The sequence below is a fragment of the Chelonia mydas genome, chromosome 2, assembly GCF_015237465.2.
Source record: "Chelonia mydas isolate rCheMyd1 chromosome 2, rCheMyd1.pri.v2, whole genome shotgun sequence".
NCBI classification, from domain to species: domain Eukaryota; kingdom Metazoa; phylum Chordata; order Testudines; family Cheloniidae; genus Chelonia; species Chelonia mydas.
The window spans coordinates 57,654,428-57,673,918 of record NC_057850.1 but is presented as its reverse complement, the minus strand read 5'-3'; the positions used below and the strand labels follow the sequence as shown (position 1 = coordinate 57,673,918).

At 41.6% G+C, this 19,491-nt stretch overlaps 1 protein-coding gene across 11 annotated transcripts in view; it reads right to left on the bottom strand.

Moving 5' to 3' along the window:
- NCOA2 (nuclear receptor coactivator 2) overlaps positions 1-19,491 on the bottom strand; it is a 249,769-nt gene that overhangs the window by 95,558 nt on the left and 134,720 nt on the right. For all 11 annotated transcript variants that reach the window (XM_043539506.1, XM_037892454.2, XM_037892457.2 and 8 more), the window contains 2 exons: positions 10,149-10,253; positions 448-620 (listed from right to left, as the gene is read on the bottom strand). In XM_043539506.1, coding sequence (XP_043395441.1) covers positions 448-620; positions 10,149-10,234 — 259 coding nt within the window. In that variant the 5' untranslated portion in view covers positions 10,235-10,253. The remainder of the gene's footprint in view (positions 1-447; positions 621-10,148; positions 10,254-19,491) is intronic.

Here is a 19,491-nt window from a genome sequence, read left to right as displayed (position 1 = left end):
GTCCACAACATCTATTCATCCGTGCAAAGGAGAGCAAGAACTGGAATTAAGAAAACTTTCATATTCCACACTTTTGGATTATTCCTTATGCTGAACTAGCTCATCTTTTGTGTATTACAACTCTTTCACCTGTATTACAACTTTAAACTCTATGACAAACAAATACCACGGAATTTAGTTCCATTAGAAGATGAATACACACATCAGGCTGACTCACTCTCACCACCCTCCAGACAGCGGCTAAATTTTATATCAAGCCTATTTTAGACACCACCAAAAATGATATTTAACACCTTTCACCTAAATTATATCACTACCTACTTCACTAGTGATTTAAATAACCACAGATAAATTGAAGAGAATTTGAAGTGAATACCAGGCTTGCCAAAAACCTCAAAATAAACAAAGAAATTAAAATATTCAAAGCCAATTAACTAGTCTTCTTACCTTGTTCTTTTATCTGACGAATTTGCTTCACAGTTTCTTTCAAGATTGCACATTTGTCAGGTTTAAAGTTAAAGTTGTCAATATCATTAATATTTGCAAAAATCAGCTCTGCAAGTTCTTCTATGTATTTATTCTCCTGCTCACGATTACGTTTCTCAGTGCTTCTTTTAGGGCTGAAAGACGAGGTTAAAATGTGTTATTTTTAACAACTGTTTGTTCACCTTCTGATGACTGACAGTTCAAAGTTGATATTAGGATCTTGAAGAAGATTTAACAACATCAAAGAAATAAAACAAAAAAAACCCTCATCGACCTACTCTTTCTTGAGTAGAAACGTCCATGTTAGAATAAACAAATTAGCTCAAAAGTGAACAAAAGTGAACAAAAAGTCCACTTGTTTGTTCCCAAGCAGTCAGCTTTTGGAGATGGGGTTCAAAATTTTAAAAAAAATATATGCAAAAAAAATTTAAACAAAAACACAAATGCACCTCCCTGCCATGTTAAGAACTCAAGGAAAACAACATTTTGTTAGTACATGAGAAAGTGAAACTGCCCAGAAACAAAAGTTAAACCAACTAACCTATTTCCATTGTCCAACCCATGTGAAAGGCAATGATTAACCACTCGCATAAATGCTGAATACTAAGTTGGGTTTTAAAATTCTTTCAGTTTTAATAAAGTACCATATATACTCGATCATAAGCTGGTTCGTTTATAAGCCAACCCCTCCCGTCCCCCCCCGCAAGATGGATAAGTAAAAATGGCAAATTTTTATGACCCATTCATAAGCCGACCTTATAATTCAGAGGTCGCCAAACTTTGGCTCCTAGCCTATCAGGATAAGCCACTAGCAGGCCAAGACCATTTGTTTACCTTAAGCATCGCAGGCATGGAGGTAAACATAAGTAAACAAAATCTCCTGGCCCACCAGCAACTTACCCCGATGAGCGGGGATAGCAACTGGTGAGGAAATTTGGGCGGGGGGGGGGGGGGAAAGAGGAAGAAGCTGGGGGTCAGGGGAGTAACCCCTGTGACCACCCCCCACACGACCCCACCCCAACCCGGGACCTCCCCACATGACCGCTCCCCACGTAATCCCTCCCATAGGCCAGGATCCCCACACTCTCCCCATCCCATCCCTTCCCACCTTACCTGGGGTGGGCCAGGGGAGGATGTTTCTGGCCTGGCCGGAGCTGCTCCGGGAGGCCGGGAGGTGCGGGTGCAGCCTGCCAGTCCCAGAGCTGCTATAGCTGCTTCGGAGGTTTGGAGGAGAGCAGTGTGGCCAGAAGAGGAGAGACTCTGGCCCTGCCTCTTCCCTTCTGTCTCTGCTGCCTCTCCTTGCCCTCTCTGTTGTGGGGGTGGGGGCGGCGCTGTGTCCCACCTCTCCCCCTCTTTATACCCATTCATAAGCCGAATCCCCTTCTCTGATGCTTCCCTTTTTTACTAAAAAAAAAATTCGGCTTACGAACGTGTATATACGGTAATTGAGCTAATGTTTTATTATTTTATGTCAAAAGTCTCTAAAATGTCAATAAAAGACAAAAGGGCAAATCCTACACTGTAGTTTGAAATGACTGAAGAATTCCTCTTCATAGTGAGTGCCAGAGAAAGCTATTTACTCAAGCTACCCTGTCTTTATCCAGATGGCAACATGAACTGTACCTCCTTTGCATGAGCGGGGTCTCAAAAATATTAAAAAAAAAATATTAGATTTATTACAAGGGTCAACAGCTTAGATTTGTCTGAATGGAATAGTTGTGTAGTGACTCCCTGCTGGAATAAGAATTTAGTTGGCCATTGCCTAATGAGTGTGAAAAGTGTGCGGACTTTATTTTACCTATAAGAAAAAAATATAAAGATTGATTACTTACCTTCCAGTAACTGTGGTTCTTTTGTCCATGTGGCTCCCACTCTAGATGTGCATGCATGAGATTGGCATCTTTGAACAGCAGCGTCTGTGGGGGCTACACCCAAACCCATGGAGGGAAATTTGGGCCCCCTGTCCCCATTTCACTTTACTTACACAGATATTTTGGGCGATTCTCTGAGCGCAGGGCCCCAATAAAATTGTCCCCGCCTTTCCTTTCATCAGCCCTGGCTGACCCTATGCCCTGCATGCCCCCAGGCCCCTCAGCCAACGGGTATAAAAGGCACAGCGGCCACAACAGTCCCTCAGTTCCCTCACCAATTCAGAATCTCAGCAAATGAGTCTCTGAAATAGGAGACATAAAGGGTAGGTCATGGGGTCCCCACACACATCTTGAAGAACACAGTTACTGCAAGGTAAGTAACTGTTCTCTTCTTTTCATATATTTGTCCCTGTGGATCCCACTGTAGGTGAATGGCAGTACCCCTATCGGAAAGGTGGGACTGAGGAGTCCTAGCTGCCACTAATTAAATGATTGCAATGCTGCCTTCCCAAAGCTGGTATCTGATCTTGCAGCCAAGCCATAGGTGCAGAGCTTAAGTGAGAGGGGACTACTCAAAGTAGCCACCTTGCAGATCTCAAATATGGAAATATTTCTGAAACATGCATAAAAGATATCTTGAGCTTTAGTTGAATGTGCCTTAATGTCTGGTGGCAGGGGTATGCCAGACATGTGGTAGCAGACTGAAGTGAGCTGGGTAATCCATTTAGAAATTCTCTGAGAGAAGATGACTTGCCCTTTAGCAGCACTATTTCAAACAACAAACAAGACTGAGGGAAAGTCTAAAAGACTTTGTCCTATAAATAAACATCTGCATTTCGCTAGGAAAGACTGGAGTTTTGAAAAGAACACTAGAAGATTAATTACCTGGTTTAAAAGAAATCTGAAACAACTCTTGGAATAACTTTAGGATGAGGTCTCAACATCACCTTGTCTCAGTGAAACAGGGTAGAAGGAGCGGGATCCAGCCATGAGGGCTTGGCATTCACTGACCCAGTTGGCTGATGTAACAGCCAGTAAAAAAGGCAGTTCTGAGAATAAGAAGGTGAAGAGAACATTCAGAAAGAGGTTCATAGGAACGCCTCATAGGACCAATGAGGATGATGTTGAGATGCCTAAGAGAGAGGGGGACTTCCTAACCGATGAATATTTTCCACAATATATTCTACTTGTGGAGGGCTTCGTACTTTGCAATAGAATTTCTCATATCTGTAGTGAACATTCTCTGCCATTAGCACTTAGCAGCCAACATGTAGACTCCTAGGTGCTGTGAGATTTTGGGTCTGGTTATAGAATTTGTCCCCAGTTCTGAGATATGTGTGGACAGTCCAGAAGTGCTACTGGGTGCTGAGTTGACATTTTAAGTGTTGCAGAGTCAGTACCAGATTGAGTAGGTATCAAAGCAGCCCTAGGGCCTTTTGGTGGTGAGCCAAACATTGAACCAATGTTGCTTGTTTCTGTAGCATGAAAGGGCTTTGTGCTCAGTTCTCAGGAACAGAGTGAAGGCAAACAGCTCTTCTTAGGCTTTCCCTTTCTTTGGAGAAGAAGATAGTTGCCGGAAACAATGCTTGGTCCACTGCTGTGATCTATCTTGTCTCAGTGCAATACCAGTCTTTAGTGCTTTGGAGTAGCCACAGGTGCTGAGGTGGTCTTTGGCAGCCATGGGTTTTGACTTGTCAATGTTGTCAGCTTCGACTTCTTATTATACCAGTCTTGGGAGTTGGATCCTGGCTGATAGGGACACAGAGAGATTGAAACTTGGAAGTAGAAGGTCCCATCTTAAAAGATTGATGCCTGTTCTTCTAGGTCAAAACTGTCTTTCATAGATTGGTCCGGCATACATAATATCAGCAGAATGTCTACGGATTTTTTTGTTCTTGAGAAGGATCGGTGGACAGGGCACTGGTCAGGCACACAGCTCTCACTGGCTCAAAATTAATCATGGTTGTAACAATCTAAAAGGGTCGGCGAGACTGTCACAAGATGGGCAGGTTGGAAGCCTGAAGTCTGAGTCCACCATCGAAGTGATTGTGACACAGCACACCAAGGAGGAAAAAGGGGAGTGAGTTTGTTTGCTTGGGGGTTGTTGTTTTTTGGGAAGGAATACATTTAAGGAAAAGTTTTTTTAAGAAAAACAAAAAAGGGGAGATTTATAGGAAAATTAACCCCAACTGGTTAAATTTATAGAAAATGTGCTACGGATAAAGAAATAACAGAATAGGAAATCTTAGAGGCAATAGGAAGAATAAAAAGTGGTAAAATTCCAGGATCTGATGGCTTTGCAGGTGAAGTTTACAAGGTATTTAATAAGGTATTAGTGGGTTCCTTGTGGGGTGCCTTCAATGCCATTCCGTTAGGGAAGAAACTTCCACAAACCTATGAAAAGAAGCTGTTGTTTTCCCTAAAATTGAAAAAGACCTTACCTTATGCAGCTCTTATAGACTCATGACATAAACAACTTAACAAAAATACTAGTGAGCCAACTGCAGTCCATACTCTCAGTTTATATAAACTAGGGCTGTCAAGCAATGAAAAAAATTAATCGCACTGTTAAACAATAGAATACCATTTATTTAAATATTTTTGGATCTTTTCTACATTTTCAGATACAGTAATTCCTTGCTTAACGTTGTAGTTATGTTCATGAAAAATGCAACTTTAAGCGAAACGATGTTAAACAAATCCAATTTCCCCATAAGAATAAATGTAAATGGGGGGTTAGGTTCCAGGGAAGTTTTTTTCACCACATAATATATATACACACACACAATACTGTACACAGCAACGATGATTGTGAAGCTTGGTTGAGGTGGTGAAGTTAGAGGGTGGAAGAGGGTGGGATATTTCCCAGGGAATACCTTACTGCTAAATGATGAACTAGCATTCAGCTGAGCCCTCAAGGGTTAATACATTGTTGTTAATGTAGCCTCAGACTCTACAAGGCAGCATGAATGGAGGGAGGGGAGACAGCATGGCAGACAAGACACACACCCTGTGTGTGGGGGAGAGAGAGAGAGAGAGATGTGCATTGCTCTCTCCTCCCTGAGCCCTGTCATGTCCCCACCCTGCTCTATATGGAGAAGGGATAAGTGGGGGGCAGAGTAAGAGGGAGGGGGACACCCTGACATTAGCCTCCCTCTTTCTCCCCCCCTCCTGCAAGCAAGCAGGAGGCTCCCGGGAGCAGCTCCAAGGCAGAGGGCAGGAGCAGCACATGGCAGTGGGGGGAGGGACAGCTGAACTGCCAGCAATTGATAGCCTTCTGGGCAGCTGCCACACAGGGAACTTAGGGGAGCGGGGAGCTGATGGGGGGGCCTGCCGGTCCACCCTGGTTCCAAGCCCCCACCAGCTGGCTGCAACGGGCTGCTCTTCCTGCAAGCAGTGGACAAAGCAGGCGGCTGCCAAACAACGTTATAAGGGAGCATTCCACAACTTTAAACGAGCATGTTCCTTAATTGATCAGCAACGTAATAACAAAACAACGTTAACCGGGACATTAGGAAAAACTTTTTCACTAGGAGGGTGGTGAAACACTGGAATGCGTTACCTAGGGAGGTGGTGGAATCCCCTTCCTTAGAAGTTTTTAAGGTCAGGCTTGAGAAAGCCCAGGCTGGGATGATTTAGTTGGGATTGGTCCTGCTCTGGGTAGGGGGTTGGACTAGATGGCCTCCACAGGTCCCTTCCAACTCTGTTATTCTATGATTCTATGACTTTAAGTGAGGAGTTACTGTATATTAATTTCAATTACAACACAGAATACAAAGTGTACAGTGCTCACTTTATATTTATTTGTAATTATGAATTATTTGCACTGTAAATACTAGAAGAAATAGTATTTTTCAATTCACCTAATACAAGCACTGTAGTGCAATCTTTTTATAATTAAAGTTGAATTTACAAATGTAGAATTACATACAAAAAGTAACTGCATTCAAAAACAAAACAATGTAAAACTTTAGAGCCTACAAGTCCACTCAGTCCTACTTCAGCCAATCACTCAGACAAACAAGTTTTACAATTTGCAGTAGATAATGTAAACAAGAAGTGGGCTGCAATGTCACCTGAAAGTGAGAACATGACACTGTTGTAGCCGGCGTCACAAGATATTTACGTGCCAGATGCGCTAAATATTCATATGTCCCCTTTATGCTTCAACCACCATTCCAGAAGACATGCGTCCATGCTGATCACGGGTTCTGCTCGATAATGATCCAAAGCAGAGTGGACTGACGCACGTTCATTTTCATCATCTGAGTCAGATGCCACCAGCAGAAGGTTGATTTTCTTTTTTGGTAGTTCAGGTTCTGCAGTTTTCACATTGGAGTGTTGCTCTTTTAAGACTTCTGAAAGCATGCTCCATACCCTCTCCCTCTCAGATTTTAAACCTTGGGTTGAGTGCTATCTTTAGAAATCTCACATTGGTACCTTCTTTGCATTTTGTCAAATCTGCTGTGAAAGTATTCTTAAAACGAACATGTGCTGTGTCATCATCCAACACAATTATAACATGAAATATATGGCAGAATGCGGGTAAAACACAGAGCCGGAGACATACAATTCTCCCCCAAGGAGTTCAGTCACAAATTTAATTAACGCATTATATTTTTAATGAGCATCATCAGCATGGAAGCATGTCCTTTGGAATGGTGGCTGAAACATGAAGGGGCCTATGAATGTTTAGCATATCTGGCACGTAAATACTTTGCAATGCCAGCTACAAAAGTGCCATGCAAACGGCTGTTCTCACTTTCAGGTGACATTGTAAATAAGAAGCAGGCAGCAATATCTCCCATAAATGAAAACAAACTTGTTTGTCTTAGCAATTGGCTGAACAACAAGTAGGACTGAGTGGACTTGTAGGCTCTAAAGATTTACATTGTTTTATTTTTTATTTTAGTTATATAACAAAAAAATTCTACATTTGTGAGTTACACTTTCACGACTAAGAGACTGCACTACAGTACTTGTATGAGGTGAATTGAAAAATACTATTTCTTTTATCATTTTTACAGTGCAAATATTTGTCATCAAAAATAATAATATAAAGTGAGCACTGTACACTTTGTATTCTGTGTTGTAATGGAAATCAATATATTTGAAAATGTAGAAAAACATCCAAAATATTTAATAAATTTCAATTGGTATTTTATTTTTTAACAGTGCGATTAATCACGATTCATTTTTTAATCGCGATTCTTTTTTTTTTTTTAGTCAGTCACATGAGTTAACTGCGATTAATCGACAGTCTTAATATAAACCCAAATCAAACTGTATTCGTTAAGGATAGATAAATGTCAGACAATATTTGGAGAGTACTTGGAATCATCCATAATGCCAGATCAAAAAGATCCATTTTTTTTTATCATCACTTGATCCACAGAAAGCTTCTGACTAGAGTAGAGCTTTTTGTTTCAAGTCCTGTCCCAGATGAACATTGGCCCCTTAGTTCCTTAAATGGATAAACGTTCTTCATATCAATTCAAAAGCAGTGGTGCAATTCAACAGCATTAAATCTGCCCTGTTTGAATTACACAGAAGGAGTAGGAAAAGATGTCCATTGTCTTCTTTACTTTTTGCATTGGCCATGTAGCCTTTTGCACAGTGGATAAAGAATAATGAATTTATCACAGGAATAAAACTTGAAGGAACACATCAGAAAATAGCTTTATATATGCTGATATATTATTTTTATCTAACACAAAAGTTTCCCTAAAATTAGTGTCTAAGAAAATCCATGACTTTGGGAAAGCATTTGGATTTAAAGTACATTACACCAAATCTGAAATGCTAGCTATCAATTTGCCAGATTCTCAGAAGTCATTCCTCTAGAAAACATTTGGGTACAAGAACCCTGAGAATTCAAATCTCAAACAGTGTAGAAGAGCTCTATGATTTAAATGTCAAACCACGACTTCAGCAAATGAAAAAAATCTGGAGGGCTGAGGGGGAAGTATATACTTTCTTGGTTAGGAAGAATAGCCTTAGTCAAAATGAACATTTCAGCAAGGATATCTTTCTTGGTTTCAAAATCTTTATGTAAACCTCCCAGAGAACATCCTAGCAGGAATACAGAGGATGTTGTTAAAATTTATATGAAACCAGAAAAGACCAACTGCATGCAGATATTTTGTACAGACCAATTAAACCAGGATGGACTAGCTGTTCCAAATATTCTATGGTACTAATAAGTCAGCCAGCTCAAAGCAATGGTCAGGGGGCTGGGGCACATGACTTTCGAGGACAGGCTGAGGGAACTGGCTTGTTTAGTCTGCAGAAGAGAAGAGTGAGGGGGGATTTGATAGTAGCCTTCAACTACCTGAAGGGCAGGGGGATCCAAAGAGGATGGAGCTCGGCTGCTCTCCGTGGCAAAAGATGACAGAACAAGGAGCAATGGTCTCAAGTTGCAGTGGGGGAGGTCTAGGTTGGATATTAGGAAACACTATTTCACTAGGAGGGTGGTAAAGCACTGGAATGGGTTACCTAGGGAGGCAGTGGAATCTCCATCCTCAGAGGTTTTTAAGGCCTGGCTTGACAAAGCCCTGGCTGGGATGATTTAGTTGGTGTTGGTCCTGCTTTGAGAAGGGGGTTGGACTAGATGACCTCCTGAAGCCTCTTCCAACCCTAATCTTCTATGAGTCTAGCAGTGGACTGGGGCTCTCTAACTCAGCCAAACACTGGGTCTTTATTGAACAAGAAAATTCTGGTGGTGTAACTATTGCTGGACTACCATGGATTAATTTTTAAAAATCATGCTCTCCAGAAATTTATACATATCCTTTAGCAAAGGCTACTCCATGGGTTAGGGACAGAACTAGATATAAGATAAACTTTTCTCCCTCATCAATGATACCCATTGCAAATAATCCAGATCTTAACTCAAATTATGAACCACACAGTTTTAAAGATTAGGAGAACCATGGAATGAATATTTTTGGCCAGCTATTCAGTAAAGAAACTTTTCGAACCTATTTAGAGATCAAAACTAACTTGAAATGGCCCACTCTCCCTTTGTACCAGTACTTTCAAGTTAGGCAGTAAGTTGTTTTATACAAAAAGCTCATGTTAATAGAAGTGATGGCGTCTGGTCAATTAGGGGAAAAAATATAACTAATTTGTATTAATCTTTACAGATAACTTTCTTAACAAAAAATATCCATATATGATACACTGGGAAAAGGACCTGGATAGACAAATTACACCAGAGGAATAGGATTTGATCTGAAAAAGAGGAACAGCAACCTCAATCTGTCGCATGGTCAAAGAATATTTCTTTAAAATACTGTTTCAATGGTTTCTTATACCAGTCAGATTTAAAAAAAAAACAAACCATAGAGATTGAATGGGGATAAATGTTGGAAATGTTGTGGTGAAAGAAGTCTGTATGCATTAATGGTAGACATGCTTTCCCAAAGTAATGGTTTTCTTTAGACATTGATGTTATCTGTAAACAAATATCAACAACTGTTAGATATTTATTACCAAATGATCCTTTGGTTCTGTCTCACTGCTATGAATGGGAGAGGGAACTGAGAGACAACTGTGGCCATTTTGCCCTTTATGCACTAACAAGGGAAGCTTAGAGAGGCACACAGGGTGCAGGTGTGCCCTGACAGAAACTGGCATTCAGAGATTTCAATCTTGTGCACGGGATGCATGCACACCTAGAGTAGGAGCCACACAGACAATTCTAGAAAGAGAAGAATATTTAGCCTTTATGTAGTCATTTACTTCTTCAAAATATTAATGAACCACTTCTTCAAAACACAAGTTATCTACCTGGGTCCAAGCTGATCAGGGCATTCCTTGCGCTTTCTTGACTCTGCCCTGGATGGGTCAGAGGAATTTTCTCCTATCCCACTCATCTTGAACACATATCAGCAACTACAAAAAAGAAGGGGGGAAAGGGTCAGAATGGATGGACATCTTTTCTTCTTGTCTATACTTTTTTCTCTCTCCATATGCGACTTCATTTTCACTTTGCAAATCCATTTAACACTGTAAAGTGTTTTGTGATATAGTTTCCCTGAAAGATGCTATGAAAATAAAAATATTGTATTTGTAGTCTTTCAAAATCTACACAACAACTTCCCTACAATAAATTTTTCGATGGCCAAGTAAAACACAAGAGAATCTTGTGCCTGGACTGATGAATTTCAATGGCAATTTTGCAAGGTTGAACCAGGAAAGAGGGAAAAAATATAGGTTTCAGAGTAGCAGCCGTGTTAGTCTCTATCTGCAAAAAGAAAAGGAGTACCTGTGGCACCTTAAAGACTAACAAATTTATTTGAGCATAAGCTTTCGCGAGCTACAGCTCACTTAGAATCATAGAATAGAATCATAGAATATCAGGATTGGAAGGGACCTCAGGAGGTCATCTAGTCCAACCCCCTGCTCAAAGCAGGGCCAATCCCCAATTTTTGCCCCAGATCCCTAAATGGCCCCCTCAAGGATTGAACTCACAACCCTGGGTTTAGCAGGCCAATGCTCAAACCACTGAGCTACCCCTCCCCCCGAAGGATCATCAGATGCATGTAGTGGAAAATACAGTGGGGAGATTTTATATACACAGAGAACATGAAACAATGGGTGTTACCATACACACTGTAACAAGAGTGATCAGGTAAGGTGAGCTATTACCAGCAGGAGAGTGGGGGGCGGGGAGGGGGGAACCTTTTGTAGTGATAATCAAGGTGGGCCATTTCCAGCAGTTGACAAGAACGTGTGAGGAACAGTAGTGGGGGGGGGGGGAATAAACATGGGGAAATAGTTTTACTTTGTGTAATGACACATCCACTCCCAGTCTTTATTCAAGCCTCAGTTAATTGTATCCAGTTTGCAAATTAATTCCAATCAACAGTGTGTATAGTAACACCCATTGTTTCATGTTCTCTGTGTATATAAAATCTCCCCACTGTATTTTCCACTACATGCATCCGATGAAGTGAGCTGTAGCTCACGAAAGCTTATGCTCAAATAAATTGGTTAGTTGCTAAGGTGCCACAAGTACTCCTTTTTGCAGAAAAAATATAGTGTCAGAACAAGAAAAATACATCAGAAATGAAACAGAACTGACCTAAAAAGGGGACACATGTAGCTTTAGTTAAAAAGTTAAAATATCAAGCTTACACAAGTCTGCATGTGGTATCATGGAATGAGTATGACAATAACAACTGCTATAACCAATTAACATAGATTTAATAACTCTACATCCAAAATTAAATGTACTTCAGAGGGCAAATAACCTGTAAAACCATAATGCACTAGAGCAACACACACACTGGTAATATTTGTGTCACAGTAACACCTAGAAGCCCCAGTGAAGAATCAGCAGAGCCCTGAGCGGATACAAAAATGTAGATCCACATTCAATCCACATCCACAGTAATTAAATTGTATCTGACCTGCCATCTGAACTCCACCTTTTATATGAATCTACATCCGCATCTGCACACCACCAGCATCCTCCAGAAAAGTAGTTTCTCAACTAGACATCTGTGGCCTCCCGGGGAGCCACCAATCAGTTTCAGGGGGTGCGCAGGGGGCACCAGGGTACCAGCCCCTTGGACAGACCCCCTGTGATGGGGTGGACTAGGTCCAGAAGCCCCCTGCTGGAAGCCTTGTGGCCCTGCCTCAACCCACCCCAGAAAAGGGCAGTAGAGAGGTTTAAGTCATGTATAAACTTCATAAGGGCTCTCTGCATGAGGGTGACTTTCACCCCTAGTCCTTGGGGCTGAAGTAGCAAAAGACTAAGCCTCCTCTAAAGCAGCTTTGCACTGTCTTAAGACTAGAGTTCTTGTGGCTGTCTACTTTGTGAGAAAAGAAAAGGCAGCTTCTCTTTGCAATCTCATATTGCTGGGCTCAATTTCCTACTAGAAAACCTGGATGAAAATGTGACTGGGGGTTTCTTTAGTTTCTATAACTTAGAAAAAAGAAAAGGAGGACTTGTGGCACCTTAGAGACTAACACATTTATTTGAGCATAAGCTTTCGTGAGCTACACCTCACTATGCATCCAATGAAGTGAGCTGTAGCTCACAAAAGCTTATGCTCAAATAAATTTGTTAGTTTCTAAGGTGCCACAAGTACTCCTTTTCTTTTTGCGAATACAGACTAACACGGCTGCTACTCCGAAACCTGTAACTTAGTAGTGCTTGTTATTCTATCATGATGCTTAAAAACTGGTACATTAACTATGGGGGGAATTTTGAATTGTTTGATACAGTGATTTGTAGATTTCTGAGATATTTATACAGTCACATTTTCATCCAGGAAACAAAAGCTTTGGGGCCTTTAGAGATGCTATACTAAATCTGGCATTAAGTAATATTCAAGTTTTGCCAACCATCCGAATAAGCTTTTGCCCACATGTATTGTGTAGAAGTATTAGCAGGATATGCAGTACACTTTTTAAAAACAAACTAGTCCTCTTTTTTAATAGTGGAGCCCTCCCTTAACAAATACAATAAAAATGGTGCAAAAAATCTGGCCAACTTTCCACATATAGGAAGAAATAAAGATGGTCACCTGTGTTTATTTTTCTTAAACAGCTTTAGGACTGTCACGATCCAGATCTAAAATTATCTGTCCTTACACAAAATTAAACTATCTGGTTTGCAACAGCAGAACTTTTAATCATGTTACTGTCAAATATTGCTACTGTCAGTTAGAAACGGCTAACTGACTACTTGTAATTCCACATCACTGGAGACATCATTTGATCGGGTTCTAGCACAAGACAGGTCGGGGTCCCCTTTGCTAGCACTTAAAATTTTTGGCCCTTGTGATAGGGTGTACCGGGTCCGTTGGGGCCCTCTGGAAGGTCCTGCAGTCCCTATCACACCATGCCCCCAAAGAAAGGGCAGTAGAGCTGGGTTCTCTAAGCTGAAGGGGAGGCAGCCAATCAGAGCCTAGCAGGCTCATATGAAAGGAGTTGCAGGACCTGGACAGCTCAGTTGCTGGCTGGAGCCAGAGAAGGAAGAATGGTGCTCCTGGGTGTCTGAAGAAACTGCAGCAGCTGGACAGAGCAGTCACTGGCTGGGACCAGGAGTGGAAGGCTGGGAGAGTCCATAGGTAAAGGGATTGGGGAGAAACCCTTCCTAAACAGGGATAGGACTGTGAAGCTCTCCAGGCACAGAGGCCTGGGAGAAAGAACCGTGAGAAAACAGGGCAAAGACCATGGGCAGTGGGTGACCTGCCAGCTCAGGGAGGCTAGCCCCCAGCTGGCCCCATCCCTCCCCTCTGCTGCTGAAGCACAGAGCCGCCCCTTCCCATGGCTGCCAGCTCCTTCCCCAAGCGTCAGGCGGGCGGTGCATGCCCCCAAGCACCCCCAGCCCTCCTCCCCTGAACACAGGGCAGGCAATGCCGGCAGCTCTCCCCTCCCCCCGAGCAGCCCCGCCACCCCAAGTCCCGGCCACGGCCACCCTAGCCCAAGCATGCTTCCCTAGAAACAGCCAGCCTGCCTGGGCTGGGGCCAAAGAGGAAGGGCAAGCCGGAGTGGGCCTTCCGAGCAGAGTGTGGGTGGGGCCACGCCGGGCAGTTTGGGGCGGCATAGCTTCCCACAGCCTATGATATGCACCGCCCATGGCAAAAACTGTTAACAGACTCTCTAGGTAAGAAGGCCTGGGAGAGACCCTGCTTAAACAGGGAACAGGCCCAGGACTCAAGAAGCTGATGGGACAGAGTAGGAAGCAGCCCAGGGAATGTAATAATAGCCGTTAGTGAAGGAAGCAGCATATGGCTGTTAGTCATGGGTCCCTGGGTTGAGACCCAGAATAGTGGACGGGCCCAGGTCCCCCTACCAGCCACAGGCAGAGTGGCCAAAGGTTGAGGAGGCAACAAGTTTCGTTTGGAGCCCGAGAAGGGGGCAATACCTGAAGTGGTTACATTAATCAGGCCCAGAGACGGGACTGAGGGCCTTGGAGAGGGCCAACCGTTTGTTGGATTGGGTTACCACAGAAGGGGTCTGTTTTGTTTGTTTCACATACAGACCATGTGTGACTCAGCTGGAGGTCTGAGTTGCTGAAGACCTACTGCACAGTAGAGAGTGCAGGCAAGAACCTGGCCAGCAGGAGGTGCTTACAAGGGGCAAGTGGCCATTACAGCCCTGTACCATCAGTTGTGTCCTATGCACAGACAAACTTGCCAGTGAATGCCTGATGGACTGTTCAATTATTCTGTTCCTTGACAAGTGAGAATCAAACTTCAAGCATAATTTATGTCAGAATTGGTATATTTTTATATATGTAACAGAATGACCAAAAAGGTGGTTTTCAAAAGCGTTTGGCATGATGGAATCCAGCCAATCAAGATCTTCAGAGAAGTCAAAATACAGATAGGTTATTTTTTCATTTCTAAAGAGGCTAGTTTACAGTTTTGGAGACCAAAATGCTCAAGGGAAATTTCCATAAATTCTCTAATTCAAATGAACAAGCAATGCCTGAAGCGGTTTAATGTAACTTGGAAAACCGTGGAGACTTCCTGAAGCTCCCTCCACCCAACAAGAGGTGGGAGAGTTGTGGAAAACATAGTTCAGGTAGGGACATTTCTTACAGGTGTATATGCACTCAGTACTGACATTGGAATTCTCCCTGGTGATGAAAGGGTGGACACCATCAAATTTCTTGCTGCCAATAGAGTTGGTACCACTGACCTTAAACTAGAGACCCTTGGAGCCGGAACAGACTGTGCAGATGACATTTGTGTTGATGGAGCCAATACTGATATGGATAGCTCTACTGTCAATGCCAAGCGCCCAGAAAGCAGCATTGCACCAATAGTGCAGACAACTGTGAGGGGCTGTTCTTTAGCTGGTACACATCAATTTGGCAGAGGGACCATAATCAGGCCTTGTGCTATCCCTTGACAAGGTTGAGTAAGGTGATCTCTGCCTCTTTTTCTTAGAGGTCCCTCAGATGGTGACCTGCACTTATGATTTTTGAAAAAGTACTGATGTCTTACCCCTCTCAAACAAGGACTTGGGAGGTGGAACTGCTGCAGAGTATACTGAAGAGGGAGAAGCCCAGGAACTGGAAGCAGAGCCAGTGCTCACCAGTGTACTCTTGGAAGAAGATTGCTGGACAGTGGCTCCTGTTTACCTGGATCTGGGGCAGGTCTCAAAGATTTATCCAAGAGAAAATGTTTCAAGTGGGTGTCTCACTTTCTGAATTCATTTTGAAAACAAACAGCAAATAGAGCATTTGCTCATGATGTGCCCCTCACCTAAACAACAAACTTTTTGAGTGGCTATTATTAAGAGGCATAGCTGCCTCACTTGTTTGTTCAGCCATGAGCACCCGGTACAGGGTAACAGAAAAAAGGGCAAAAATCTTACTCAGTAGGAAACCTAATAACCAACACTAACATAACTGTATATACTTTAATATAACTATCCTAAAAGATATTTACACAATTTTTAGAACTAGCTATACAAATATGTAAGAGTCAAAGGACACTGCTTACAGTTCTCTTTCAGCTATTGGAGGTAAGAAGGAACTGAGAAGTAGTTGGTGCTGCTCTGCCCTTTTATGCCTTCGAGAGGTGGATCCAAGGGAACTGAGAGCACAGGCATGGGCCAACAGATGCTGAGGGCCAAAAGATGCCGATCTCTGGTGTATATATACTCAAGACAAGCCCTTGAAGAAGCTGGTTGATCTGGAAAGGGTTACCACCTTTCATGAAATTATAGCATAACTCAGAGTGTCAGTCACAATGAGTCTGGCTGAAGATATGTACAAATGTGCACACTGCCTCCCAAGACAAATTAATAGATTCCAAAGCCAGAAGTGACCATTGTGATCATCTAGTCTGACCTCCTGTATAACAAAGACCATAGAATTTCACCAGAATAATTCCTGGATCATCTCTCTACTGAAGTGTACTGCAATACTGGGGTGGCTAATATAATCGATCTTTATTGCAAGCACATTCACAAAGTACTGCTGTACTAGCAGCATATTTAAGCCCTGTAAGAGAAGCCTGCAAAGGAGTCTCAGTTGCTAGAAGTGAGCCAAGGAAAGAGAAACGTACCTAATATACCCCTAAGAGAACTGTGGCACTAACTAAAGATGATTTGAGGCAGTATCATTTCAAAACGTGTATGATGATGGCTCCATTCCAATAGGAACCTTATTCACTGATCAGGGTCAGAAAAACATGGAAGCAGAACATTTGAGATATTATTTGGTCTGTGCATGAAACTCAACTGATGCCTCAAAGCGTCCAAAAACTTTTGAAAGCTTAGGGGAGTCCCTGCCTACTTAATGTTATAAGTACGAATTCCAAGAGTAGGAATCAGGTAAATGCTATCTTCAGAGAAATTCCTTTACACAAATACATAAAATCACAGAATGATTTTCAGACTTTCAGTGGGTATCCTGAAAAGTAATAAACGGGAAGGATACAGGTGGGATCTCAGAAAACATGAAAAAGCAAATTAGAATATGTACAAGGGAGATCACCTCATATAGGGTATTGAGCTTACTTCTAAGAAAACAAACTATTTCTGGGGGACTAAAGTTCAGTTTGAGACAGCACACCCTGCCAAGTCAGATTCTGCTCTCAGAATGACACTGGTGTAATTCTAGAGGAATTCCACTGGAGTCTTTGCAGTCAGTTCTTTGGAGGGAACCATATAAATTACAATTGTATCTCCCTGTAAACCGATACAAGGAAAATGTGGTATCATTTACCAGGAAACTAGCTACCTTCTGCCTCCTCCCCCAAGTTAAATATAATAATAGTTTTGAAAAAATAGTTTGTATTTTATTTTCACCTACTCAGGATAGGTTTACAAACCACTAAATTTGTTTCGTCGCAGTATTATCAGCTTGCTCGTTGAATGAATTATTTGTGTAAGTGGAGAATTTGTTTGTTTTTTTTTAAATCATCATAAAGTTTTTAAAAAGCCTTCTCTGGAAATCCACAATCTACAAGCATTCCTCCCCCCTTCAGCCCCCAAACATTAAATCTCTTGCCCATATTCATTATCCTATATACCACCTCCTCCTTCCTGGTTATTTATTGTTATTAATTTTTATAGCAACCAAAGTTATGCTGGGAATTTCACAGAAGACATAGAAAGCTATGGTCCCCAACTGAAAAACACTACAACTAAAATAAGCTTTTCAGTATAAATTCCTTAGACACTAACCTGGGGGGGGGAGGGGGGGAATCTAGAAATTTTAACCATATGTTTTTAAAATGTTCTTCCTAGTCTCTCTCAAAACACCATTGCCTGTACCAGTAAATACCAGATCAGAAAACTCAGAATTCAAACTTGCAAGCCCTAAATCTGTCCTGGATACATGGGAACTCAAACCAAAGTCACTGAGAGCAGAACTACCTACAAGACCAAATCTTACAGTTTTTTTATTCAGACAAAATTTCCATAGAGTCAGTTACAGCACATTATCATGACAGCAGAAGCAGCACCAATTAAGCACTGCTCACTTCATCCCCCTCTTCTCCCCCAGCTCTCAGGAATTTCTAGAGGGACAGCTGTAAGTAAAAGTTACTTTAAAATAATTGAACAGTTCAGTTTGTTTTTTAAGAAACAATTAATTTAATGGCTCCTCCTATAGAGCTCCTCTAAAATAGAGGACTAGAACATATGGATTATAATGCAAAAAGACATTCAGAAGTGGAATTTGTTAAGAAAAATAAAGTTCTCTCTAAATTATGCAGTTTGAACTAACCATCTCCAGACGAGCCTTACTCCAAGAAAATCATTACCACATTCTGATTTACACTGATCTTTGTATTATATTTCATTTTAATTATAACTCCAGTATAGTTCTTAGCAAAATGAACTTCACAAGCAAGTTATGAAGGTCAAGGTGAAGAGGTTCAAGTTTATTCTCTTTAGCTGGGAACAGGAGAAGGGCAAACTGAATTGGGAACTAGTGGAGGGAAATTTAAGAGAGTGTTGGGATTAAAAACAGAAATGCTGGCAGTTACTGAGGTCGAAAGGATGGCATTTTTATTAATGAAATAAAAGCTTCATAACAATGCTAGTAAATTAGAAAAGGCACCCTGTTTTGCAAGACATTCATTACAGTGCCTTGTCAGAATAAACTACAGCACAAGACCAAGGCACCCTCTTTTTAACTTTGAGCAGTTCGGAGCGCTTTACTGTATTCCAAATCTGGGATTCAATATCCCACTAAAAGGGTAATCAAGAATTTTACCTTCAGTGTTTCTAATGGATTTTATCTCAACTCAATATATGGGAATTTATATTTATCCTATAAAAGAAACGAATGTTTAAAATACAGAGCGTACATTTCCCCATCCAATCTGTTTCAGCATCATGGGTGTGAGCATTAAAAATTCTTGTTAATTTCAGTCTCATTTCTCTGATTGTTAAATGCAAATCACAAAAACAGAAAATAACATGAGTAAACTCTTGGGCAGTATGTGCTAGTAATTATAGTCATTGAGAGCAATCTAGTTTCTACCAGATGTTGGGAGGTTGTGAAAGGACAGAGCTGGCAAGAGGTTTAAATTCATTCTTTCTTATCAACAACAAAACAATAGTTTCTGCTTTCATTGTGACAGCACATCCTCCTTCACATCCTCTACCAGCAACCACTGTAAGTTAGAATGCACACACACACAAAAAGTTTTAACCCGATAGTGCAAAGAGCATAAAGTGGTGTTTTAAACACATTCATCTTTCAAGTCAAAAAACAACAACAAACTAAAAATAAAACACAGGGAAGAGGGGGGGAAGGGGTTTCATGGAAAAGACAGGCAGGAAGCAAAAAACCCAGCACAAATCAATTACACAAGTCTTTAGTGCCTCCTCCACCCTTACATTTTCATCATCTGCCATCAACTAACAGCAAATAGCTTAGAGCTTCCAGTACTGAACCTCAGCACCACTGAATCCAGTTAATCATCCAGAGTCAATGTAAAAGAAGATAACGTGCATTTTATCTCTTATCAGTGCAGGTCCTCTTCCAAACAAGGCCTGTTAAATTATCAGATTTATTATAAGCCTAAAATGCAGTTATAGAATAGATGGGGATAACACCTTAAGAACTACTGCTTCACGATGAAGAGAAGCAAACAAAAGGCAGAGCACCATGACAGGTAAGCAAGTAACAGAACTGCATCCCACC